This window comes from Setaria viridis, chromosome 1, assembly GCF_005286985.2.
Source record: "Setaria viridis chromosome 1, Setaria_viridis_v4.0, whole genome shotgun sequence".
Taxonomy (NCBI): Eukaryota; Viridiplantae; Streptophyta; class Magnoliopsida; order Poales; family Poaceae; genus Setaria; species Setaria viridis.
This window is the reverse complement of record NC_048263.2, coordinates 28,527,652-28,554,467: the sequence shown is the minus strand read 5'-3', so window position 1 is coordinate 28,554,467 and position 26,816 is coordinate 28,527,652. Positions and strand designations below refer to the sequence as shown.

Genomic DNA, 26,816 nt, shown 5'->3' with positions numbered 1-26,816 from the left:
TTTTCCTCCTCAAACTTTAATCTTTCAGATCAGTCAGCTCCTCCCTCTTCTACTGAAGCAGAACTGTCCCTGTGTCATTCGCTGTTGCTTCATGTGGATGGAAGCGAAGCGCCATCTCCTTCATGTGCGTGCATGTACTGGAGAAAAAAAAATGAACGGGTTACGAATAAACTCTGTACTTGCTAGGGAAATTCGGCAGCTTGGGTCACTCATCCCATCAAATTCTGTTAGATCCGGCTCCGTCATCGATCATATTTGTCCATCGTTTTGAAACCCTCTTCCATCGAATTGGTCTAAGCCGCAAGGACTCGTAAGACGGCTCTGGGATCTCCCAGTTATCTCCTGACGAGATTGATCTGCTCACCATGAAACATGTAAAATATAAAACGCTGAATAGGAGCTGGATTGCGTTGAGATCCGAGCAGTCATATAAGGGCAGACAATAGCTTCAAGACTTGTATTCGTCTTTTAAAAGAAAATTTGTTGCCGTCCTAGGAGAAAGGAAGTGGTTGCAGGTTACAGAGGGCGAAGGTCACTCCCAACATCCAGCATCACAATCAGACGGCAAAAACTAGTTCAGTTCGGAGCATCATGCGCATTTACGGAAATACATCAAAATCAACAATAGAAAAGAGACGAACATGGAGACGAGCAACAGGACTCAACCTACAAATACAAAGTAACACCAATAATCCAAATAAATAAAGGTTCCCTCCCTCAACCAAGTGTAGCTTGACAACACCTGCCAACCAGCAAGCTACTCGCAAGCCTTTCAAGCACGACACAAATGGGAGTCTCCAATTTCCAGCTATCACAAGCAACAATACAGCCTATACCAACGAAACAAGAACCCATAGCACATTGGCAGATTCACTAGTAGACGAACACTGAAATGTAGTTTCTGGGCACATGGATCATCTTTACTGCCCATCTCCAGACTCGCCCTTGGGAGCCTCCTTGATGTCATCGGCAGCATCCTCCTAGAGCCAAGCAAATGGAATTTGAATATATATACACGATGACTCCAGAAAATAAAAAGGACTTAAGTGGAAATATGCTAGGATGGAGATACCGTGATGTCTGAAGTCCACAGGGTCAAGTTATCACGCAGAAGCTGCATGATCAGAGTGCTGTCCTTGTAGGATTCCTCACTCAGGGTGTCCAGCTCTGAGATTGCCTCATCAAAAGCCTGGAGCAATCAAGGCAGAATAAGCGACCACGAATATTTAAGACTGGTATATAGCTCTACTAAATAGGAAAGGGACGGCCCGAGTTCTCAAGAAGATTAAGGAGGGAAAGGAGGGTCCACCCAATGGCAAACCTTAACTGGATCAAGAAAATTAACTCAACAGAATAATGCATTGTTAGTTGCTTGCACTTATTCTTCTGGCTCATCATTAGCCACTTGATCTAAATTTTGCTTAAATGTATTAAGAAGTTTACAAATGGCATTTAGTTGATCATGATGCACTATCACCTGTCTTCACCGTTAGTTCAGATCTACCACACCTTTAGTTGCTCATATTGTCTATAAACAAATTCCTGATGTATTGCACTAGTTTTGATTAAACTCAACCCAAATTATTCACAACAGTTGTGTTGAACTGTGAAATGCATAATATCCTCAGGCCCATAAATCCACATAGCTCGCATTCAGTTCGTATTTTCATAAGGATTGAAATGACCAATGAAAAGCAGTACACGGTTCATGTAGTGGATCTAGAAATCAAACCTGCTTGGCAAGATTGCAAGCACGGTCAGGAGAGTTGAGGATCTCGTAATAAAATACTGAGAAGTTGAGTGCCAGCCCAAGCCTAATAGGATGAGTGGGGGACAGCTCTGCCAGTGCAATATCCTGAAAGGTTTGGCAGAAAAAGTATTAGCAACACAATACACTGAATGATGAATTGGGCATATGAAAAATATAATGCCCCATCCAACAAAATTTAACATTAGGAGTGCGAATGCAGTACAAGCAAATAACCTGAGCAGCTTTGTATGCCACCATGGTGTTCTCAGCTGCATCCTTCCTCTCAGATCCAGTTTTAAACTCCGCAAGGTACCTGTTATACATTGATTCAACCAAAATGATACAACAATGCAGCAAAAAAGAGAGAGAGAGATAGAAAATGCCAATAGTATTATTTTAATACCTGTAGTAGTCACCCTTCATCTTGAGGTAGAAGACCTTGGACTCTGGAGCTGTGGATGAGGGGACAAGGTGGGAATCAAGGAGCTTGAGAATTCCATCACAGATCTTGGTGAGTTCAACTTCTATCTTGCTACGGTAGTCCTTAATAAGAGTGACACGGTCCTCATTGCCACGACCCTCTTCTTTCTGCTCAATGGAGGATATGATGCGCCATGAGGCACGCCGGGCTCCAATGACATTCTTGTAAGCAACTGACAGAAGGTTGCGCTCCTCCACAGTAAGCTCCTCAGAATCAACTGCCTTAGCCACCTTCTCCATGAACTCAACCATCTCCTCATACCTCTCAGCCTGCTCTGCAAGCTTAGCCATGTAAATGTTTTCCTCACGGGAAAGCTCAGCAGGCTGCGACATCTTCACTGTTTATGGTTTCTAACAGTCCACCAAAGGTCAAACTGGAGGATTTAAGGAAAAAATTTGGTGAGTTAAATGTTAATAACCACACCAAAAATAAACAATAGTGAAGCATTTTGTAAACTTTACATCTTACAAAGATGGATCCATAAGAAATGAACTACATGTGTCCACATACAACTGTATCATACATAACTCCTCTGAAGAAACATTGTAAATCAGTATACAGCAAGCATCATGTTTGCTTAATAAACCAAACAGTAGCATAAAAACAGTACTAAACTGAACTTTAGTAGCAGAAATCAACACCTCAGCTATTCCTCAAATTATTAAGTTATTATGCTTAAACATATAAACCTTTCCCTTTCCATGAGTGAGAAAGTTCTTTACAGGCAAAGTGAGTCTCTGACCCATGGGAATTCGACAAGTACATAGCACAACAGCACAACGAGGACAATGCATGCTGCTCTCTTGGCACATATATTTGAAGGAAACTTTACACATCAGCTAATGGTGCGTAATTTAGCAGGTACATCACATAGATTTGGCAGCTATTCAAGAAACTACTGCAACCCCTTCAATCCCATCGCACTCAGCTTATCTGCCTCCCCATCAGTACAGGATCCACAGTCCTTTCCATCCACTGATCAAACAATACTATCGCATTCTAATTACCACAAATGCAGTAAGGATCCATGATCTGGCCACCTAATACTGCATTTGCAGCTTGTGATGATGATGCTTGGAAGGTAGGCTCGCTATTTTTTCAAGCTTCATCACCCACACTGTCCACCTCCATTCTTATCTCTATCGTTATCCTTGTCCTTCTTAGGTGGAGGGGGGGCATTCGGCATCTTCAAAAAGAATGATGTGGAGAGCATAGACAGTGAAACTTGGACCTGATCCGGGCCCAACCTCACCGGCACCTGAACCCTCCGTTGCCCGGGCGGCGCGCCTGCAGCACGCCGCTGGACCGGACGGATGTAGAGCTCGTACAGGCGGCGAAAGCCACCGAACGAGAGCACGACCATGCGAAGCATCTGCTCGGAGAATCCGAGGTTTGAACACTCCCGCACGCACGCCGCCTCCCACAGGCGCTCGTCCCGCGCCAGCTGCCGCCAGCCCCGGTTCACGCATGCCGCGGTCGCCAGCGTCCGCGCCTCCGCTCGCATCAGCACCTCGAACACCAGGTCTTCCCCGAGATCCGGCACCCTCTCCTGCTCGCCCCCTACTTCTGCATCATCACCCGGCGGCGGCTGCTCGCCCTCTCTTGCATCCTGCGCCGACGGCTCCCGCTGCGTCGGCGGCGGTGGAGCCTGCACGGACGCGGACGAGGACGAGCACTCCCCCGCCCCGCTGGAGCTGGAGGGCGGCTCCTCCGTCCGCTGCTTCTTACTCGGCTCGCCCGAGCCGCCACCCCCCGTGGCGGCGGCGGCGGCGGCCGTGGTCCGGTGGTCGTCGCCCCCGCCCGAGGAATCCGAGCGCAACTTCATGACTGGAGATTCGAGGGAGCTTAACCCCCTTGCTCGTGGATCAGCCGCTGCTTGCGAGGCGAGGCGGATGAACCTGCGGGAAGCAGGGTAGTTTATCTATCTACACACTGGGAATGATTCGAGCTCGACGGCATCAGCACTAGAAACACCCCGAGATTCCCCCAAACCCCCACCAGAAACCAGCGCAGATTCGGCCGGTCAAGCTCGAGGAAGCTCAAAAACACACCAGATATGGCTCGATCGCACTACCAATGCGCCGAATTCAGGGTAGGATTGAATAAATTCGAGAGGGACGGAAGAGGAATTTGAGGGGAACTGATAGTTTACCTCCGCGCTGCTGCTGCTGGTTTCCCCTTTTGGGGGGTGGGGGGATGCTTCTCGCTTTCAGCTTTCTGTTTCCTGCTCTCACCACGGAGGCGCAGGGTCAGTATAAGAAGGCGTCCTCCGTCCAATGAAACCTCGACACGCGTCCTTACGGTCTACGAGACGACGCGCCGCGGACCCTGGCAACCTGGTCCCACGATGTCACTGGGGGTTGGGTGAGATCCGAGCCCCTGCTAAAAAATAGGGACCGCCAGCCAAAAATCCAAGTCCAGCAGGGTCTCTCACTCCAGGGAGGCCTCCTACTTTTTCCTTCCAAACCCCTTCTCTTGCGGGTGTCTGCGGATGTGCGGATGTGTCTACTTGATCGGTTCTTCGGTTTCACCTATCGCGCACGTCTGTCCCTTCCACGCACGCCGTTCTCGTGCGCCGCCCTGGCCCCTTCGGTGGCGGCATCGCTCCTCCGCCACAACTCCTACACACGCAGCAGCACCGCCCGCCGTACCATGCTAGGAAACGGCAACTTGAGCTCGAGCTCGATTTGTTGCTGACAAATCGAGCGGCAAATCCGGTTCCGACGCAAATCGAATTGAGGAGCAAGGAGCATGCAGAGGGTGCTGGGACTCGCACGGTGGCTGCCGAGGTCGAAGAGCTCGAGCTCCATTTGACATCGCTCAAGCATCAATTTCGATAATCGACGCCGCTTGAAGCCCACACGAGGCCGACACTACCTAGATCTGCCGCCTTCCGCTGTCCCGAGCCGCAGGGATGGTTGGGCTTGAGCTCCTCTGCTAGGCCTGTACTCCTTTGCGGGGCCATGCAGGGTCAGAGGGCTTCCACGGGAGAGAGTTCCTCCGCCGGACGTGAACGAATTCATCGAGAGAGATGCAAACACAAGGAGCAAGAACATACGGAATAGGAAAGAGATAAGGATAAGAAAAAAAATAAAAGGAAAAAAAAATGTAGAAACTGACAGGTGGACCATATCTGTCATAATAAAAGTAGGGACTTTGAGTTGAGGCTATGGCTGGAGTTAAGGATAAAAAATCGTGACCATGCAGGAGGAGTAGGGGCTTGGTTTTGCAGTGGCGGTGGGCCCTACCAAGAAACGGTGGACTGCGATCGGGGCAGAATCGCAGTATCCTACAGTCATGCTGCTCAGTGGACGCTCTGACGCCGTCACAGCGCCGGACGGCGACAGCCGACAGGCCAGAAAACGGCGTCGTGCTCAGCATCCCGGTGGGCCAATGAATCAGCCTGCCAGCGGGCCCGGGCACGTGACGGCTCCGCCGTGCCCACGACGGCTGCCGACTGCTTGTCTGGAGTTGCGTCATCACTGTGGGGCTAGCTAGACCAGAAGAGGCCTGATCAAACCAAGCCCGTTTAAACTACCGGCACCACTCACTGATGGACGGAGGGCCCGTACCAGCCCAATAGCTTCTCGCCTCAGCGGTAACCGATCTTCTTTGCTTGCTTATTTGTCTTGTGAGATTTTCTTTGCAGCTTATCTGATGCAAAGAAGGGAGATTTTGTGTTCCACAAGAGGCCCGGTGATCATGGCTAAGATATGATGTGGCTGCCTGGCTGGTTGGAGGGTACTGTACATCACTAGGAGTCCTCAGTCCTGGAACACACCGCGAGCAAATGCCGGATGGGAAGCGAGAGACAAGGTGAGACAGACGAGAACTCGTAAAAGCGATGATAGTGACGCCCATGGGCCATGACCGTGTGATGTGTAGGGCATGCCAGTTGCAACGGATAAAAAAATCATCATCTTTTTGCAACCACACCACCAGAGCGATCATGTTGTTGAACGATCAAAAGGAGCGATCATGTTGTTGAGAGCTGACAGCTGAGAGCCCAAATTGGTCACTAAAGAAATGATAGGCTGTAGGACCAAAGAGAAAGGAGAAAATGGCTATTTTGTGGGGTTGAGAGATCAACTTTGTATTTTTAGATGGAAGGGAATTCCACTAAGCAATGATACTAGTTACACACCACTGGCAACCATAATATTAGCACTAGTTACACACCACTAAGCAATGGCACCTACCGTACTAGGACTGGTGAAGCAAATGACCCGGCATCATCTTGGTTAGCGGCTACTGCCAACAATAATATTAGCAAAGTCTGATTGGAGTGCGGCTGGACTATATGGTTTGCAATGATGAGATTGAGTTTCTGACCATATGATTTTGCTGATTTTAAGGTTATAACATCAAGCAATCTGTTAGGCTTGTAACCTGCAAGATATGTATGGTTAATTATTTATGTGTGTAACATCTGTTAATATTGTACTTCTATTCTATCATCCGGGTGTCTTGGATTGAATGTACTTAAATTATCTCTTGTAAATGACCTGCTGGGATAATTGTTTGTTTGCAAGGAATGATGCTACTTAAGTTAACTGCAATCTGGATGCATGTAGTGATTTTGTAGAGGTATACAGTATTCATGTTATGTTTTCCCTCCCGTTTTTCTAGCACCAGGTGGTTCCTGCCAGTTTTGAATTGTTGAAACTTCAAATTAAATCATCTGTTGGCTGGCTGCAGCTGCTAGCATTGTTGGGGCTGTAGCTGCAGCCAGAACTACCGATCAGCCCCTTAAAAATTAGGTAGCAAGGAATTAGATGACGACAAACTAGCTCCATAAGAGCAAGGCTAATAACCTAGCTGGCTGGATACACTTGCCATGTCATTTAGAGCTAACAATACAGCCAATACATATAATGGGTTGGCTAAGAGCTTGGCTTTATTAAAGATGGAGGTACTTAATGCTTGCATGTGCATATCATCTCATATGGACTTCATCTTTGTGGCCATTCACCGAACATATGAAAAACTGCACATATGTACTCAATGCAAACTCAAACAAGATCATAATATGAATAATATGCTACTTTTACCTACTTAATTTGTTACCACTCTATGCATACATATTTCGGTAAAGACAATAGTAGATACATACATGTTCAGTAGAATCAATATTTTCATAATAGGAAAATGAACAAGCGATAAACATGTTCTATTAATAAACATGTTCTATTAATGAGCAGAACAAATTCAGATTAGAGAATGCATACATGGAATTACTATCACCAGCAGCAATAACCACATCACAACATAGTCTTGAAATTCAATGACCACATCACAACACGATCTTGAAATAAAATTTACGCATGAGCTCAGGAGGTTGGGTAGGATATGCAGATGCACCAATGCTTGCAGGTGCCCACCAAGGACCTTGAGCTGACGAGTTCGTCATGCCTGGTTGCTGCTACCTCCAGAGGTGACGGCGCATGCGTCCTCTTCGACTGATAACTCATCTTACCAGAGGTTAGGGACGACATCTAGGGTTTGGGATTTGGAAATTTGGGGGTGAATTTGTGGCGTCAAAGTTGATTTTGGGTGGATTATTCCGTGATTTGACGCGGGAGTGGTTGATTTGAGGCGCGGTGGAAGCAAATCGGCGAGGAACTGCGGGGGAGACACACGGGATCGGGGGAGGAAAGGAAGCGGCCGCTTCTACACCATTGTCAGGCTGGGAGCGGGTGTTTTTGCCTCGGGCGCGGCGATTTAGCTGGGCGAAGAACGGAGCGCCCGTTCGGTCTTCTCTCTCCTTTTCTCTTTCTGCCAACAGGGATTTTTCTGACGTGGAGATGCATACAGCCCGCCTAAGTGGCTCTATAATACTTGCTCTAAACTGCTAGAAGGGTTAGCTACTGAATTACTCCAATTTCTAATGCATCATAGTCATTTGATTTCATGAAAGACGCAACTGATGCCACAAAACTTGTTCGATGCAGCAAGAAGAAAGATTCCAGCACACTATACTTCATTAATTCCGTCAATTTGAGGATGTCATTTGCCTCTGAAGGTGAAGAAACGATGAGATTTCACGAAATTGGCGCATTAGGTACTGTACCAAACTGATCCCATCTCGTGTAGTACAGTTGTGCAGCCGAACCGAAAGGAAGCGCCCACAGTTGCGTTGCTGCTGGAGCTGGAACGCTGGATCCAGCGCAGCAAACCGTCGCCAAACCCAACGCTCCGGAAGGGATTTTCGCAACGCTCGGCATTTCCGTCCCAGCCTCACTCAGACTCTGGCCGCAGCAAGCAAGCAGCCATATTCTCCCTCGCGTCCAAGCCAAGTGGCTCCCGGCTTTCTAGAACCCCCGCCGCCCACCCAGCCGGAGCGGACGCGCCGGACGCCGGTCGCGCTCCGCCCCAGCACGAAAACCCCGGGCCTCCCCGGCTTCCCCCGTTCGTCGCGACGCCCCCCACCCAAACCCCCCGCACCGGTCGCGGACGAGCCGAACCGCGCTTCCCATTGCGCCTTCCCCGTCCCCCTTGCCCCCCGAAATTCCGCGCGACGTCGCCATCAGTCACCCGGCAGTTCGCTCGCTCGCGCGCGAGTCGTCGTCGCCCCGATGACCCAAACGGTTACTCCCCTAGTCCCGCCGCCGCCGAAGCCGAGGCCGAGCAGTTAGCCAGTTACCACTACTCCTCTCCTCTCCCGCGTGACGCGCCAATCGCGCTCTCTCTACCCCGCAAGCAAATCCCCATTTCCGGCACCCAATCGCCGATCACGCGCCATGTCCTCGTCCTCCACCTCCTCCTCCTGCGACGTGAGCGGGAACCCTAGCCCCCCGGCGGCGGGGGTGGTGGGGGCCGCGTCGGCGGGTGCGGCGGCGTGGCCGAGGCGGCAGTGCCGGGACGTGTTCTGGCTGGTGGTCTTCCTCCTCCACCTGCTCGTCTTCGGCGCCGCGCTCGCGCTCTTCGGCCTCAACCGCTTCCGCCAGGCCGACCGCTTCAACATCGGCCGTTACGCCAACCTCACCGCGGAGCCATGGGGCAGCACCCCCGCGGCGGGCTCCCCGGACCCCGCGCCCGCGCCGCCGCCGCCCTCCGTCTACCGCTCCGAGGACCCCTCCGTGCCGGCGTCCGAGCTCACCGAGACGTACTGGAAGTTCTACGGCGCCGCGGGGGGAGTGGGGGCCGCGCTCGCCTGGGCGTGGCTGGCGGCGGCGGCATGGAGGAAGGACGGCGGCAAGGTCGTCATGCGGACCGCCGTCCACTGCCTCACCGCGTACCTCGCCGTCGTCAGCGTCCTCTGCTTCTGGGGGAAGCACTTCTTCTGGGGCGTCGCGCTCGCCGTGGGCGCCTTCCTCCACTTCCTCTACGTCATGTCTGTGCTCGATAGGTACACCTCACACAGCATCCCAACTCTATATTCTGAATTATAATCTGTAAAAATTGTCTATTGGATCCGATTTGGGACGAACTTGGACTCTAGTGAACGAGGGTGTGATGCTGACACCAAGGCAAGTGAATTTCATGCAAATTCGAAGAATATCTATTCACAATTCCTCACCCTTTTAACTGCAAATCTGAACAATCGCACCACTAGTGGTGGTGATCCCCTTAGGAGGTTGATTCGTGTCTCTATCAGAGCCCCTCTCCGACAGTTTCTGCACATGCTGGCATACCTGCATGGCTGCATTCGTGTGCCACAACGCCAATCTTCATTGCTTTCTTCATTGATATGCTCTTCTGGTCTGCTTGATTTGAGTGGGAAAGGAACATTTTTTAGCATAGTTTTTGTCCACACTATGTAGTAGGCTTACATCTTCCAGATCAGTCAACTAGAATGCTGTTCGAAATCTAATTTCAGTTTATTTATATGTACGGTGGTAGTCAAATGAGTGTGGGAAGAGTTTGTTCAGTGCTTACTATTCTGGTTCAGGTCGCTGGTGTCCACCATGCACTGTCAATTGCATTTTATTGGATACGTTGTGCGTGGAACAATGTTCTAAAATTATTAACTCGTATTTGTTTGTCCACTAAGGCAATAGTCACTATTTTACTTACCCCAATCAGTATATAGAATGACATTAACAGGTTCATTAAGAAAACAACTTTTATAGTATACAACTATTTTCATTTAAGACAGTATACTTTAAGAGATATTGCTAGTCAAAGTAAGAAAAGTTTGACTTAGGATAAACCTAGATGAACTGGTATTTGTGACCAGAGGAAGTATGTCATAAGGAGCCTGATCATGTGGCCTATCAGAAATATGTTATCACTCATCAGTAGGGGCATGTTCCTTGAGTTGTCTAGTAGCCGCTTTTAAAAACACGGTTATATGGAACAGTTGTAGACAGCCATAGTATCTAGTCATGAATCCTTAAGACCTTTTTAGCTTTGAAAAGAAATGGCTAATTCTTCTGTAAGATTTCCAGTTTAACTGTGTCATGTGTGGCAGGTCTATCACCATCAGGGCTGATGTGCACGAGGCACGGCTATGACAGGCAGTAGCAGCAATGTCAATAGCTCCTAGGATTGAAATATATCATCTTCATCTAAAGGACCATATGTCCTTCAGTTCGTTTTGCCTGCTATCTTGAATCGTTTCTTCAGTGTCCTTAGCTATGTCTGTTAGGTCCACATATATATAAGGCGACAAGAGTCTTTGTTTTGGATCCAAGAAAGGGTCAAGAGGTTTTGCCCTCTCCCTCGTTTTGCACCAGTGGCACCTCCACCTGAACCACACAGCAGCTCCTGGCTGTTGAGGACCATGGCTGAAACCTCCCAACCACCACATCTGTCATACATGTTATCTTCCAGGCCTCATGACAAACCATGCATATATCTTGAATCAGAATTTACTCCTTTTATCTTGGTCGTTGGCTACGCTTGTCTGGCCTCTATAATTTGCTGAATGTTGTGCACAAAGGTACCACAATAAGCCACTAATTCTTCCTCTTCGATTTATAGTAATTTGGGGCCTCTGGAATTCTTAGGCCTCAATTGTGTGCTGAAATCACATAGAATCTGTACCTTGTATTTACATGACAATACATCTGTTGAAGCTTTGCATACTTATTTATTGTGCATGGAAGTTACTGGGTTGATTTTTGCTAGGTTTCCCTTCACAATGCTAGTACTGCAGAAGGCAGTAAGGATGGTATGGGAACTTCCTGATGTGATGAGAATTTCTTATGCATTTGTGGTGGTCATGCTTTGTTGGATGGCATTATGGTCCTTTGGAATTTCTGGTATTGTTGCCTTTGGAATTCCAAATGGTGGGCAATGGTGGCTGCTTTTGGTGAGCGGGCAAGTTTTTATCATATTTCTATATCGATATTTATTGCTTTTAATATGATTTTGATTTTTTAAATAATTTCTCTTGTATTTGCAGATTTTTTCAGTCAGTTTATTTTGGACTGGAGCTGTCCTTAGCAATACATTGCATGTCACTGTATCAGGGATGGTTTTCCTCGTTCTCATTCATGGTGGTCCAGCTGCTGCAACAATGCCCCCGAAACCTCTTCTAAAGTCCCTTCAGTATGCCGTAACAACTTCATTTGGAAGCATTTGCTATGGGTCACTTTTTACCGCTGCTATTAGGACTTTACGGTGGGAGGTTTGCACCTTTACCTCCTCTTGCAATACTCAGTTGTTTAATTTTCTTTTTATATTTCTGAGCATTTTTGTCCTTTTATCCTTACTCCCTTTCTTTTACCAAACTACAGATTCGTGGAATTCGTTCTAAAATTGGCAGCAATGAGTGTTTGCTCTGCTGTATTGATTTTCTGTTTCATATTGTGGAGACGCTTGTTCGCTTCTTCAACAAATACGCATATGTACAAGTGAGTGAATTCTGTCTTTGCAGTGCACTGACAATCTTTTTCTTATTGTTTTAAGCTATAAGGTTTAATTTATCAGTCAAAGTACCTGCGTGATTGGATATGTTTTTACATAAATGCATATGATTTGTGACCCAAGCACTCGTGTTGAAATGCGAGAACTTATTATACAAACAATTTATCCCTATCCTTTTGGTGTGGAATGTTGACTGCTGACATCTTGTTGAATGTCTCACATAGTTTTTCATTTTCAGATTGCGGTCAACGGAGAGAGTTTTAATCGCTCAGCTAGGGATGCCTGGGAGCTGTTTCAATCCACAGGGATGGAAGCACTTGTTGCTTATGACTGTTCGGGTGCTATCCTCCTGATGAGCACAATTTTAGGTGGATTAGTAACTGGAACTTGTACGGGCGTTTGGACGTATTTCAAACAAAGTGACAAGGCTGTTATGGTTGGTTCAACCTCTATGCTGATGGGTATGATACTGGTAAGTGCATGTATTTTTGTATGAATTTGCTTGGCTGAAGTAACTAAGAAAAAGACATTTGCGTGCAAGTATTTTTTGTTAACTGAACAAACTTTTTCTTGGATAAATAATTTTTGAATTTCTGCATAGTTTGTTGGAGATTGAGAGCTGCTACATTTCACAGGTTGGGCTTACAGTTGTGGTTGTGGAGAGTGCTGTTACATCAATATACATATGTTATGCTGAGGATCCCCTTTTGATTCAGAGATGGGATCCTGAATTTTTTGAACTACTGTCAGAAGCACTACACAAGCGACTGCAGTACCGAAGCGCACGAGCTCGCCAAATACTGAATGGCCGTCTTGATCATTTGCCACATACTTCAAGTATCTGAATTGCATGCCAGATCTTGCTCATTCAGTCATTCGTGTGAATCCATCGAAATACAGGCAGGCATTTCCAGAAGAAGTTCTGGATCTCTCTGCCATCGAAATATATAGGAAGATGTTCCTAGCCATTGACAGTTAAAGAGAACTGAAGGCCCCAACAAACATAGGGGCCTTCAAAAACCACAGAATATTCTGAAATCCCAATGAAGTAGTGACGTCCCTTGTTGTGTAAGATGGAAATTGTTGTTAATCCATTTCGAGATTCGTGGTGAGAGTGGGTACAGTTGACACATTAATTTGTGCGGGTTAGTCAGTGCAGCAATGTGTTACTAGGATTTTTCTTTTGTAGTCTTACACCTACATTCTGAAAACTGTGGGGAGGAACAGCGTTCGTTGTGGCTGGCCGGTTGTACAGAATATTATTGCTTAATGCTCATACTAGGGGGTCTAGCTGATTTATCATGTTTGCTTATGTTCACATGATTGCTATTGATGCCTTCAGGTTAGGCTACGATTGGGCCGCAGCATTCATTCTGCTAAAAAGAGAGCTGGTAGCGGTTTCATAGTTTGATGTTCCACAGGGCGCTCTGATGGTGCAGTTAACTGTGCAGAAATGTTTCGGCAATCGGCACCAGAGTGAACCACTGCCCCAACTTGTAGCCTTGCAGGCGGTGCACACTGGTTGCCGATTGCCGATTGCCGATGCTAATCATTGGAAGGGAGTGTGGCTGGCGTCTTTCCACGATTGCAGTACTGATGGATGGGCGCCTTATCTCATCGAGGAAGGAAACATCGTGTGCTTTCGAAAAGAAAGGTAGATCATGTCGCCGGTTTTGTGTTTGGGGTAAAGCATATTGCGGGCGGAGCGGTGAGCAGCAGCGGTAGCTGCCTCCGCGATCTCTCTCTCAGTGATCGGTGAACCACCCGAACAACTCATGAACGGATCACATGCCTCGCAAGTCGCGACTTCAGTCTGTGCCGATGTTGAAATTTGGAAACGGGCAATCAAAGACAGAGACATTTCCACGCTACATGATTCTTGCTACGGCCGTTGACGTGAGCAGTCAAACAAGCGGCAGAGGAGCGACGGTCTCGGCAGAGTTGTGTCTTATCCCGACCAGCGCGCACTCGCGACGTTCAATCCACGGCAGTAAGCAACGTGACCATTCCATGGCCGTCCGGCAGGCCACATGAGGCTTGAGACTTTCTGAAGCGGGAGCACCGCCCAATCCGGGGGAACTGTAGCTTGCCCCGTCGTGCCCGGCGGCCGCCCGGGCGACGACTTGACCCGCGTGCACCGGCCGGCCGGGGTCGGGTTATCAGTCATCACTACTCCTGACGTGGACTTGCGCGTCCCCACCACCGCAGATCCGACGTCGCCCACCCCCGCCACGCGCCAAAAGAGAGTCTCGTGGCGAACGGCCGTCAACTTCGTGGAAAGAAGAAGAGTAGGGCAAGGCGGGCAGCCATAACTCCTCGCTCGCGATGCGCACGCGCTGCCCCGGGAAGCGACGCGACCGCAGAGAAGAGCCCCAGGGCGCGCAGGCGCAGCGGTTGCCGTAACCCCTGGCCGTGTCCGATAAATAACTCGCCGCGGGCCGGGGTGGACGCCGCACGCAAAGCGCCAAATCCGCCGCCCTACAGGCTCTCGCAGCGAGGACTCGATTACTCTCAACCCGCGGTCGCCCCCCCCACCGGTGGTTGGTGGTTTCCGTCTCTCGTCCCCGCGGAAGCAACGAGGCGCCATCGTCGCCATGTACCCGAAGGCGGAGGAGGGCGCGCCGCTGCGGGCCTTCCCGATGAGCGGCGGGGGCGGCTACTACCAGGCGGGCGGCGCGACGGCGGCGCTGGCGGTGCAGGCGAAGGCGCCCGTCGCCGCGTGGTCCACCGGGCTCTGCGACTGCTTCGACGACTGCAGCAACTGTAAGCAAGCACCGCGAAGTCGTGTCCCTTCTCGGTTCACTTGCGGGCCGGGCTCTCCGATCTGACACCCACCGCTGTGCAGGCTGCGTGACGTGCCTGTGCCCGTGCATCACGTTCGGTCAGGTCGCGGAGATCATCGACCGGGGGTCGACGTCGTGCGGCACTAGCGGGGCGCTGTACACGCTCATCATGCTCCTCACCTGCTGCCAGTGCGTCTTCTCCTGCTTCTACCGCGCCAAAATGCGCGCCCAGTACGGGCTCCAGGAGAGCCCCTGCGCCGACTGCTGCGTCCACTGCTGCTGCGAGTGCTGCGCCCTCTGCCAGGAGTACCGCGAGCTCAAGAAGAGAGGGTTCGACATGAAGCTGGGATGGCATGCGAACATGGAGAGGCAGGGGCGCACCGCCGCCACCATGCCGCCGCAGATGCACCCCGGGATGACCCGCTGATGCTGCCGAGCGATCGCCTCTGCTGTGGATACCAAAATGGAAAATGCTGCGCCATGCCCAACCTTCCTTGCGCGCCCGTGTAATTACGCTAAAGCCTACTATCACAGTAATGAATTTGTCATGTGAAACAGAGCTCTTTGGTAGCTCTGGATCTCTAATCTTTAGGGGTGTTTGGATACGACTCTATTAAGGTTAATTAATCCATCATTAGCAAATAGTTACTTTAGTGCTACATTGACTAATTAGGCTTAATAGATTCATCTCGTGAATTAGACTCCATCTGTGCAATTAGTTTTGTAATTAAACTATGTTTAATACTTCTATGATGGAACTGATGCAAGTTGCTTTGACTTATGTGCACCCCTTGACCCTCGGACAATAATAGAGTTGCTTCTTGCTTGGCATCCCTAGCACGATATAGCCTCTAAACCCTTAATCGTTTCAGAAATTGAGGGGGTGAAATCTATTAGATAAAAATCTGCTTGAACGAATTTTTTCTGGATTCTTTCGACTTTCCATAAAAGACCATAACCCTATCCACAATCTCGTGGTAGCATAGGTGGAAGTGCGGTTGCAAATGTATGGAGGTGCAAAGGAGGATGAACTCCCAACTTCTACGATGGGGACGAGTGCGTTCGGCATTCGGGAAGGCACTTCGTTGATCGACCGCGCTAATACCGTATGTGTAGGTCAAACGAAATATCATATAAATAAATGCACCTGGATAATTTTTTGAATAGTCGTGAAGATGCGATTTCTCTAGGGATTACAGAGAAAATGCGAAAATCTCCCAATTAACTTACGTTTGAACTTTTAAAAAGAACAACATGAACTTTCATTTTATTTGCATCTCTTGGGAGGACTCTAGCTGATCCGGCGGCGTCGACGTCCCACATCTGGGAGCCCCCGCTGTGGCCTCTCATCCGAGCGAGAGGCGCAACCGCCGGTCTTCCGGCGCCGCCAAGGACTTCTCCCCGCCAGGTACGTCCCCGATAGCTTGCCTCTCGCTCCGCCGCCTCGTCGGGCCCCATAGCTGTGCGACGTCTCAGCCCAGTGCGCCCAGCCCCGTACGGAGGGAGAGAGAGGTACCGGAGAGAAGGAGGAGCGCCCCGCACGAACGGCTTCCCCGCAGGTCGGGGCCGCTCCACGCCCCGCGCGTCAAGGGAGGGAGGCGAGCTGCCCCAGGCGCGTGCGGGCTGAGGGAGAGGGAGGCCGGGGAGTTCTCCGCGCGCGGGCGCAGTGGGGGAGGGAGCTGCTTGTGGCGGGCATGGAGTGCCGTCCTACATTGCCGCCCGGCGTTTTGCAGAGGGGATTGGAGAGATAATGGGATATATTCCCCGTTTTGCTTGACTAACTTCAATTTTGCTCAAACCACAGGCAGGACTAGTAGTCGCTTGCATCAACAGAAATTGTTAGCATTGCTCTGAAATTGTTAGCATTACTCTGAAATTGTACATCTGCAGAAATTGTTAGCATTACTTCCCTGGTAGCATTGTCCTGAAAGTTGGCATGCATATTTATGAAAAAGATCACTACATGATGTAATGGATTTTACAAACTTGAAATTACTGCATTGTATAAGCTATACCTGTAGTTTATTGATCCATGAAATCTGCTGGTACTCCATAACTCAACATATGTATGCAGTATGCTGCAGTAATCTTCTGCAAACATGATAACCCAAGGCATCCATTTGCCTATCATTTTTGCACAAAATACTCATTAATGTTGCTCTACAGCCTGCACTATGCACATAAACAGGGAACATCCCATTCTAAACCTGCACAAAGAAATACGAATAACAAACACCGCCTTCTCTGCTGTTAAAAATATACTCATGGCCAACACAGTCACCCCATCGTGGAGCATTCATAGCCTCATACCGCGTGTGTGCTATACTGCTATGTGTAATGCTGAAAGGGTGAGTTTGTCATTGTCATTTGATGACGACAAATCGACAATGATGAGTCTAAGCACGTGTGAGAGAGCTCATTTCAGCCAGAGAAGGAAGAATGACTTGGTGTGTGAACCAGGGCATGCATACATATAGAGGTGAAAAATATAGCCGTTCGAAATATAGCCATTGAAAAAATAGCTGAAAATGTAGTCGTTGCAAAAAAAAAATGCTGTTCACTTCTAAAACCATGCTCATTATAGTTGCTTGATATGAATAAAATATAGGAGAGTTGAATATGGCAGATATGAGGGGTTTGTTGGAGTTTATTGTGAACTAGGAAAAAGAAACCGGATGAGAGGTTCTCATTTGGTTGGAATAGGGGGTCAAAAGTAGGGGATGTGTTGGAGATGCTGTTACCTGGTAAGCGGCTGGTATCGCACTGATGCTCCTGATCTGATGCGGTCTAGTCACCTAGGAATTCAGTTCATGTGCTGATTTTGGAGAATTTTATTCTCATATTCTGCTTAGTAATTTAGGTTGTTTCTTCTACGCGATCAGATCCAGTGGTGGTGGGGCTGTGCCGGTGCCAGCTCTGAAGGCGAAGATGATCCGTCTTCAGACGTACACAGCGTTCAGCCTGCTGGCGATGGCATCGGCGGTGTACTATGCCTTCAGTAGCCAGGAGCAGTTCTACCCGGCGATGGTCTACCTCTCCACCTCCAAGATCTGCTTCGTGCTGCTCCTCAACACGGGCCTCGTCGCCATGTGCGTCACCTGGCAACTCGTCAAGCGCCTCTTCCTTGGATCGCTCCGGGAGGCCGAGGTTGAGCGTCTCAATGAGCAGTCCTGGCGGGAGGTCGTTGAGATCCTCTTTGCCGTCACCATCTTCCGCCAGGACTTCTCAGTCTCCTTGCTTGCCATGGTCGCTGCGCTGCTCCTTGTCAAAGCACTGCACTGGCTGGCCCAGAAGAGGGTCGAATACATCGAGACCACACCGTCCATGCCCATGCTCTCGCACATAAGGATCGTTTCCTTCATGGCGTTTCTGCTCATCGTCGACTGCCTCTTCCTGTCCAACTCGCTCAGGCCGCTCATAGAGAAACGGGAGGCATCAGTTGCCATCTTCTCCTTTGAGTAAGCTCAATTTTCAGTTTTCATTTTTCCTGAAACGCCTGTATCTGCAATACTCTTTCTGTTTTCACCTTATCACTGTGTAAATGTAGATGCTACAGTAATTTCTTTTGCAACATTAGATTAGAGGTAGAGATTGATTACAATGAACAAACACTGTGGAACGCCAATTCCCAAGATAATGAACAGATATTTGCAAAACGGAGTACTACTACGTGTTAGGTCTGTGTATCATGCTAGTGTCTTTTTGTAGTTGCATTGTAACAAGCCTACCATGAAGGTCTTTAGTAATTCTTACATGATGCATCCTCATTCCATTTTGTGTGGCATCCTTTGCGCTGAGCCTTAACCTAAACCCTATGAATATTGTCTATAACATTTGAATGATGCCAGATCTGCAGTTATTGCTTTTTTTTTTGTTCGCTTGATGTATGTACTGATTACTAAGCCATGAACATTTCTTAGTATTAAACGTTCACTACATCAACCATGCTTACTGTTCTAGTTACTATAATACAAGATGTTAGTCTAGCAACTTGTGCAGTTACCTTTGTTTCGGTTTGAACAATACTTTAAGTATAGCACTGCAAAATATTAGGCCCATTTAGCATGAAACTCCAGGCTCCAGCTATAGATATTCTTCTTTGCTTGTTGCTTCCAAAGCAAGGGGCGTGCCTTTCAGGTAAGTACCCTATTGGCTAACCTTAAGATGGCCTGAAGATATGATTCTATTGTTCTAATTTCTAAATGCCTGGCAATTATTTCTTAATGTATTATTTCAAGATTCAAAATACTCATAGTAGCTTTAACATGTAAAATCATGTTTCAGGTATATGATACTGGCAACATCCACAGTATCAACATTTGTGAAGTATATATTCTATGTCACTGATATGCTAATGGAAGGTCAATGGGAGAGAAAGGCAGTGTATACATTTTACTTGGAGCTCATCAGTGACCTTGTGCAATTGTCATTATACATGCTCTTCTTCGTAGCTATCTTCCTGTAAGTTCTGTTATTATGGTACAACCCCTCTTAGACTAGCATAAAACTATGGCTATTGATCCGTTATACTGATATCAGGAACTACGGTGTCCCGCTGCACTTGATCCGTGAGCTATATGAGACCTTCCGCAACTTCAGAATTCGCATTGCAGATTATCTACGCTACAGAAAGATCACGTCCAACATGAATGAACGCTTTCCAGATTCTACAGCAGAAGAGCTCAATGCGTGAGTTTTATATTGTTCCACTGGCAAATATTTAGCTGACTCCATTATAAAAATTGTTGTGATTTACATTTTATTGTACTCAGGAATGACGCTACATGTATTATTTGCCGTGAGGAGATGACTACAGCAAAGAAGCTGCTTTGTGGGCATCTATTCCATGTCCATTGTCTAAGGTCATGGCTAGAGCGCCAGCACACTTGCCCTACGTGCAGAGCTCCAATCATTCCCCCAGATAATGGACGTGCTGCATCATCGCGACAATATGGAGCTCAACCTGGAGTCCAGCCTGGTGAGCTCCATTTTAATGTTTTAATGATCTGATTTTTTTTTTGTGTCACATATTCCGATTTTAATCTTCTAGACTACCCAACTTGCCTTGGGGACTAAAGGCTTTGCTGTTTGTTGTTGTTGTTGTTGTTGTATATCCGACTTTAATCTTACTTATCAGTGAGTACATCAGTGAGTACTGCACTGTGTAATTAGTTCTATTTTCTTGTTGCTGATTTCATGTGAGAAAAAGCAGCTGCAGGTACTGGCACTCCAGCCTCAGAAGGAGCAGCAAGTGAGAACATGAGCAGGCGCCAAGCAAAGCTTGAAGCGGCAGCAGCAGCAGCTTCTTTATATGGAAGATCTTTTGCTTATCCTCCAGCAAACACCCTAAATAGGTATATTTCTGGAACAGTCTAAACGCAAAGATGTCATGATTTTGCTTACATATCATCTTCTTGAAATGGGTGGTTATCCATGCCCGTCTACGTTAGGTACCTTGCTCACTATATCTGATTATTAGTATATTGATAGTATAAAAGGTAGGGGTCTTCTGTCCTAATAGAATGTATCACGCCAATAAGTATGTCATATTCAACCATCAGGTCAGTTCCTCCCCAGTCTGCATCTAGTATACCACAATCTGAAGCAAGTTGCTCCAATCAATCCCAGAAAGACCAAGAACTGCAGTTCCAAAACACCAACGATGGTTTAGCGCCTCAGGCTTTTAATGCACATGGTGCTATTAGTTCAGGAACAAGCACCAGGGATCTTGAAAGTTCACTGCAGAAGGCACAAGAAAACTTTATAAAGAGCCAGATAGAGGTAAGAATCTTTGATTCCAAAAGCACAAAGCTTACATATTTCTACATTACTCTGTGATGCGAATGCGACTAACAAGCGATGCATTTGAGCTAATATATAAGGAGCTAAATAGGTGTCCATTGACCACTTGCAAGTTGCAACATCTTGGATATTTCTGTTGCAAGCTCATCTTTGGGTGAAATCAGGCCAAGCTGCATACTCACCAATGTATGTACCATTGAATGAGTATGATGGGATTAGATTCATGGTGACTTGTGTACATGGATGGAAAGCTTTTGAATTTTACACAATTGGCTATTTGAGAAACGTCAACGAGGGCCACCCTTTACATGCCTCATGATCTATGTCCACTCAACTCGTATCTATGTAATGATTCATTCGCATGATAGTTTGCATGATTGCACACGAAGAGTTGGTTGCACTGTTTATGTCTGCAGTCTGCTTGTCATGGTCTCATACACAAATATGCAATGTCTAAGCATGCAAATTGGTTACCATTGATTCCTACAAACAATGGGGGTGCAAATATGGTTACTAGCCTAACAATCTTGATTGGCATCTGCAATTTACATTTTACTGTAGGGCTTAAGTTAAGGAACTTTGAACAGCTAGTCTTCGGCATTGCTGCCTGATTACTTAATCTGCAATTTTGCTCAAGTTGTAAATGCTTCCTGGGAATTACCACTCAGTATCGAGATATATTGTTGCATTCATGCACGCTCGGTAATTATTATTGCACCTTAGTTTACAATGACACGCTTTACATAATGATGGCTTTCTTTCGTTGATATTCTCAATCAATATCCAACAAAACTCGGAAGTTATACCTCTTGTTCCCAGATGTTACAAATCCAACTGCAAATGGTTCAGCGCGGTGCTGCTGTATCAGCCACTAACAATGAGAATGCGGAGCACAGAAAGAATGGCTGAAGCTGTAAATAGGCAGAGATGAGGACGGGATAAACAAAACAAAGATTTGGCTATACCACAGGGCAAAACTGTTACGTGGTGCCTTGCCTTGATTTTGGTAGGCTTGTTCACTTATACTAACCTGTTAGTGCCCTCTTAACAACACTACATGTTTCTTCTCTTTATGTGGTGGTTGCACAGTTTGGATGTGTCAAGCCTGTATAATAGCCTTGATAGAGAGGCCGTCGTGTTGTAACAATGGCTGGTTGGGATTAAACAAAATCCATCTCCGAGGAAAAATATAATGAATCTTTTTCTCTATCCTCGATATCGGAAAGATGTCTTCTGTTTCTTTTATGTTACTGGAAAAAAATAAGAGGGCACTTAGCTGTGGGGTGGATGTTGAAATTTCGGTTCTACCCTTTTTCTGGTGATTAGGGAGGTTTTTAAAAAGAAAATGTCAGGTATCGTACAATAAATTTGTGTGTGATGGTGCTGTTAAAACTTGAAGTGTCATTAGATGTGGCTTTGCTTGAATGGTTTGTTTCCGCTGCTTATGGGTTGGAGTTCTCGACAATATTCCACTGCGTTCTGGTATTCTTGGATCTTGCATGCCCGTTCTGGTATTCTGGTATTCTAGATACTTCCTTTCTTAAAAAAAACAAAACAAATCATGTTTTGGGATATCTGCATTATGTAGATTTGTCTCCAAAAAAGTGCTACCACAGAATTTATTGGTCAGATTTGAAACAGTGCGATATGTCGTCGTCTAAAATGTCACGGAGGGTGATACTGGTCAACTGGTGCTGGCAATTCACTTGCAGGCTTGCAGCTTGTGGCCTGTGCTTATCCAACTCGCTTACGAGATTAATGCAGCTAACCGATGACTCTTCAAACAGAAGACACGGGTAGCAAATAGTTTCATACATAACACACTTGTTTTTTCGCTAACACGACTTGCTTGGCTAAATTCTACGCTCCCATCCTGCACCTCGACCTCGCGCTCTTCCTGCTAACTTCCAAAATCCGACGTGGCGACCTGGATTGCCACGTGGGAATGAATGCTTTGGGGCGCAGCAGAGACAGAGCGCTCGAACAGAACGGCTGCGCGGGGAGGGATTGCGACCACCGTGCACAAGCTGCATGCCTCAAGAAAATTCAGATCAGATCAGCGTTCCCTTTTAATTGCCAGTTTCGGAGTTCATATGTAATTTTCAATACAAGGCCTTGACCACCGTGCGGATCGATTTTACCATCTTTAGGTGTGCCATCTGTTCATGTCATTGTCCTTCCATGTTTTTTAGGGTGTGTGCGCGGTCCCAAATTTAGCAGAGCCAATACGCGCCGCAGACCGGTTGGATACAGCACCAGAAGCGCCAGCTTAAAAGCCGCCCGCCCGTCTCTCGTTCGGCATGCTACGTACTCTCACCGATCGCCCGTGGTGGTTTCAATTCGGTCCTCGCCCGCGGACGACGCCATGTACCTCAAGGAGGAGGAGGGTGCCGGTCCGGCGGCGGCCACAGGCTTCCCGATGAGCGGCGGCGCGACCTCGGGCGCCCTCGCGGCGGTGCAGGCGCCGGCGCCGTGGTCCACCGGGCTCTTCGACTGCTTCGACGACCCGGGCAACTGTAAGAAGAAGCACGAGGCGCCATTTCTCTAATCATGCATATTGGTGTCATCTGACCAAGTGTGATCCTGCTATATGCATATATACATATATATGCAGGCTGCGTGACGTTGCTGTTCCCGTGCATCACGTTCGGGCAGGTGGCGGAGATCGTGGACCGGGGGTCGACGTCCTGCGGCGCGAGCGCGGCGCTGTACACGCTACTCACGTGGACCGGCTTCCACTGCATCTACTCCTGCTTCTACCGCTCCAAGCTGCGCGCGCAGTACGGCCTCGAGGAGAGCCCCTGCGCCGACTGCTGCGTCCACTACTGCTGCGAGCTCTGCGCGCTCTGCCAGGAGTACCGCGAGCTCGGCAACCGAGGCTTCGACATGACCATAGGGTGGCACGCCAACACGGAGAGGCAGCAGGGGCGCGCCGCCGCCACCACGCCGCCGCATATGCACGCCGGGATGGCCCGTTGATCGAAGCTACCTGCTAGCTAGCTAGCTAGCTAGCTAGCTGCCTCCGTTCCGAATTGTACATCATTTTAACTTATCTAGATTCACAGTGCGTGTTCGCTTCAGCTTATAAGTCTACTGAAAAGCTGAAACGGCTGATTTGTTGTGAGAGAAAAACACTGTTTGGTGGCTGATAAGCTGGCTGAATAAGCTGAAGCGAATAAGCCTATAGATATTATTATGCACCTAGACATACACTATATCTAAATGCATGATAATATCTACGAATCTAAAAAAATTAAAACGACCTACAATTTGAAACGGAGGGAGTAGATCGTCGTCGTCGTTGCAGTGAAACCAAAATGCTGTAATTTTTTTTCTTTGTTAAGTGTAGCTTGGGGCTACTACTTCCAAAATGCTGTAATTTTTTTTCTTTGTTAAGTGTAGCTTGGGGCTACTACTTTGCAATCGTGTAATTACTGCTATACTTTGCCTATATTTATCAAATCTTTTTATTTTTTTGATTTTGTAGAAATATACAGTCGGATGAAAAAATTGCAAATCTAGGCTATTGCCGTCGGCCCAGGCGGCGAAAGGGCCTTACCGCCGCCTCAGCCGGTGGTACAGCCCTCCCGCCCAATGGTCAGCCGGCGTCGTAACTGTGGCGCGCGAGTCGAGGCGTCATCGCCGGCCCAGGCGGCGATAAGGCCCTTACCGCCGTCTGAGCCGGCGGTAAGGCCCTTCCGCCGCCTGGACCGGCGACAGCCTTTATAACCCGCCCGCGCCCCTCCCCTCCCCCCGCACCAGTGCGCGCCAGCAGCCAGCCAGAGAAGGAAGAGGGAAGAGAAAGAGGAAAGGAGGGAAGGAAAAAAAAGAAAGAGAGGAGAGGAGGAGGGAAGAAAAAAAAGAAAGAAAGGAGGAGGAGGGGGAAGAGGGAAGAAATTTCTTCCGTCTTTCTTAGGTAATTTTTTTTAATCTCGTAGTTTAGTATAGTATAGTATAGTTTAGTTTAGTTTAGTTTAGATCTAGATTTAGAAATATTAGTGGATCTGATATTTAGAAATATTAGTAGATCTAGATTTAGAAATAATAGTTGATTTAGATCTAGACTTAGAAACTTTTAGCTGTTTTTAGATAGTAAAATGTAGCTTAGTTAGTATAACTGATTTAGCTTATACAGTAAAATAGAGTCAGCATTATTAGATTTATTTGTTATGGTAAATGGCTATGATAAATGTAGTTAGTAAATTCTGATATTTTGGTTAGGTATTACATGGTAGTTTTTAGGTAATATTATTAGATTTGTTTGTTCTGGTAAATGACTATGATAAACCTAATTAGTAAATTATGATTTTTTGGTTAGGTATTCGAATATAGTTTTTTTAACAATATTAGATTTGTTTGTTCTTGTAAATCACTGTGATAAATGTAGTTAGTAATTTATGATTTTTTTGGTTAGGTATTACAATATAGTTTTTCGGTAACATTATTAGATTTATTTATTGTGATGCATGGCTATGGTAAAGTTAGTTAGTAAGCTTGGTTTAGTGTTGTATAGTTGTTTCTTTATTCAATTGAGGTCGTTATTGTAGTTAACTTATATATAGTGGTGAGAATAATTTGGATTGCCCGTTTCATGTATGTTGCCAGGCATGTCGGATAGTGTCAATATTCAAGTGTACTATGGGCTGGGGGAGGTTAGATATGGTCCAGAAGGGGTAGATTTGAGTGGATTCCCCTGTTTCACCAAGTGTGTTCCAAGAGCAAGAGAGAGAACTTGGGGGGCATAGCAAGTGGCTCTGTAGAGACTTAGGTGTTGACAGAGATCAAGCGGATGTGTCTGTGAGGTTTATAGCGCAAAGACGGTCGGACATAAACTTTTGGGAGTTGGTTCTGCTTGAAGGAACTCCGAGCTATCGGGCTTACATAAATGGTTTCACGAAAAGAGGTTTGCCAATCATATGGTATGTCCAATTTTTCATGAAGGGTGGACCCAGCACTCATATTGAAGAACAAGTCGAAGGTGATGAAGTTGAAGCGGAAGAAGATGTGCAGAGTACTGCAGGTGGAAACGAAGAACTTGATTATGAAGAACAAGAAGGTGGAGATGCAGAACATGGTGTAGCATCTCGGGAATCAAATGGGGAGGCTGATGAGGGGGAAGAAATTCCTGAGTTAGTAGAGCAGATGGAGATGGAAGGAGGGGAGGCTAATGGTGCCGTGGAGGAGGACTCATCGGATGAGGAAGACGATTATCCTGTACCGCGAAATTGGTCAAATTACGACCATTCCGCCCTACAGGTCAATGTTGGGGAAAATATTCCTTGGGAGTATAGGGAGAGTGAGGTATGCGTGGGGGCTGTGTACCAAAGTGGGGATGAAGTGAAGGTGGCTATTAAGAGATGGTTCACTTTGTGTTTGCAGCGTCAGTTCATGGTGGAAAAGAGTAGCCCGAAGGTGTATGATGTCCGGTGTGTGCGAAATGATTGCCCATTCAGGGTGCATGCATACAAGGGCAAATGGAAGGATTACTGGGAGGTGACTAAAGTGTTTGAGCATCAATGCTTGCTAGCTAAATTGGAAGGAACACACCGCAACCTCACTACTGAATTTGTTACTCAATATATGTACCCTCAGATAGTGGAGAATCCAAGCTTCGAGCCCAAGTCCATTATCTGTGCCATAGAGGAGAAGTTCAAGTACAAAGCTTACCGTGCTAAGCAGAAGGCGCTAGAGATGAAGTGGGGTACGTTCGAAGCATCCTACGACAACCTCCCTGCCTTGTTGCACACCATTTGTTAGAGAAATCCTGGAAGCTTCTACGACTTGAAAGCATATCCAGTTCTTCAGTTTTCAGGTAAACAGGTCCTACAACTGTCATTCCTTGTGTTGGGTCCTTGCATTCAGACTTTCCGTCTTTGTCGACCAGTCATTTGGATTGATGGCACATTTCTGACTGGAAGGTACAAAGGGACAATATTGACAACTATTGGGACTGATGGCAACAATCAGGTATTGCCGCTTGCAATCGCTTTTGTGGAGAAGGAATCTGGAGATAGCTAGTACTGATTCCTCGAGAGGGTGAAGAACATGATTGTGTTGGACGTCGAGGGGGTATTTATCATTCATGATCGGCACAAAGGCATTATACAAGCAATCGACGACCTACAGAATGGAAGTCAAGAGCGTTTTAGGGCGTCGATATGGTCAGATTTGAAGAGTAGGTGGTGCA

The 26,816-nt window shown here is 47.3% G+C and overlaps 5 protein-coding genes across 11 annotated transcripts; 4 read left to right on the top strand and 1 right to left on the bottom strand.

Annotated features, from left to right (window-relative positions):
* Positions 1–575: 575 nt before the first annotated feature.
* LOC117858974 (14-3-3-like protein GF14-E) lies at positions 576–5,259 on the bottom strand. 2 transcript variants are annotated; one of them, XM_034742139.2, is made up of 6 exons: positions 4,384–4,541; positions 2,154–2,604; positions 1,985–2,063; positions 1,733–1,855; positions 1,073–1,189; positions 576–980 (listed from the first exon to the last, which is right to left on the bottom strand). In XM_034742139.2, the coding sequence occupies exons 2-6, from the start codon at positions 2,561–2,563 to the stop codon at positions 921–923; spliced, it is 789 nt and encodes a 262-aa protein (XP_034598030.1). In that variant the 5' UTR covers positions 2,564–2,604; positions 4,384–4,541; the 3' UTR covers positions 576–920. The 2 variants fall into 2 exon arrangements, with proteins under 2 accessions (XP_034598030.1, XP_034598036.1); XM_034742145.2 differs by lacking the exons at positions 576–980; positions 1,073–1,189; positions 1,733–1,855; positions 1,985–2,063; positions 2,154–2,604 and adding an exon at positions 2,879–4,129 and having other exon boundaries at positions 4,384–5,259.
* A 3,216-nt stretch (positions 5,260–8,475) lies between these two features.
* LOC117858859 (uncharacterized) lies at positions 8,476–13,346 on the top strand. Of its 2 annotated transcripts, none has more exons than XR_004641062.2 (6): positions 8,476–9,579; positions 11,304–11,487; positions 11,581–11,805; positions 11,915–12,031; positions 12,269–12,516; positions 12,680–12,820. XR_004641062.2 is itself a non-coding variant. In XM_034742005.2 (6 exons), the coding sequence occupies exons 1-6, from the start codon at positions 8,972–8,974 to the stop codon at positions 12,887–12,889; spliced, it is 1,578 nt and encodes a 525-aa protein (XP_034597896.1). In that variant the 5' UTR covers positions 8,493–8,971; the 3' UTR covers positions 12,890–13,346. The 2 variants fall into 2 exon arrangements, 1 of the variants encoding a protein (XP_034597896.1); XM_034742005.2 differs by having other exon boundaries at positions 8,493–9,579; positions 12,283–12,516; positions 12,680–13,346.
* Positions 13,347–14,321: 975 nt separating this feature from the next.
* LOC117858904 (cell number regulator 2) lies at positions 14,322–15,608 on the top strand. The gene is made up of 2 exons (XM_034742062.2): positions 14,322–14,807; positions 14,890–15,608. Exons 1-2 carry the CDS (start codon positions 14,639–14,641, stop codon positions 15,252–15,254), a joined length of 534 nt encoding a protein of 177 aa, XP_034597953.1. The 5' UTR covers positions 14,322–14,638; the 3' UTR covers positions 15,255–15,608.
* Positions 15,609–15,745: 137 nt separating this feature from the next.
* Positions 15,746–21,838, top strand: LOC117858872 (ERAD-associated E3 ubiquitin-protein ligase HRD1). 5 transcript variants are annotated; one of them, XR_004641067.2, is made up of 8 exons: positions 15,746–16,235; positions 17,710–18,285; positions 19,112–19,288; positions 19,367–19,516; positions 19,600–19,805; positions 20,037–20,181; positions 20,456–20,608; positions 21,449–21,838. XR_004641067.2 is itself a non-coding variant. In XM_034742036.2 (8 exons), exons 2-8 carry the CDS (start codon positions 17,756–17,758, stop codon positions 21,536–21,538), a joined length of 1,515 nt encoding a protein of 504 aa, XP_034597927.1. In that variant the 5' UTR covers positions 15,746–16,235; positions 17,710–17,755; the 3' UTR covers positions 21,539–21,838. The 5 variants fall into 5 exon arrangements, 3 of the variants coding, with proteins under 3 accessions (XP_034597927.1, XP_034597911.1, XP_034597935.1); XR_004641066.2 differs by having other exon boundaries at positions 20,710–21,838; XM_034742036.2 differs by having other exon boundaries at positions 20,040–20,181; positions 20,389–20,608.
* Positions 21,839–21,974: 136 nt separating this feature from the next.
* On the top strand, positions 21,975–23,676 carry LOC117855479 (cell number regulator 2). The gene is made up of 2 exons (XM_034737842.2): positions 21,975–23,145; positions 23,244–23,676. Exons 1-2 carry the CDS (start codon positions 22,995–22,997, stop codon positions 23,606–23,608), a joined length of 516 nt encoding a protein of 171 aa, XP_034593733.1. The 5' UTR covers positions 21,975–22,994; the 3' UTR covers positions 23,609–23,676.
* Positions 23,677–26,816: the final 3,140 nt, after the last annotated feature.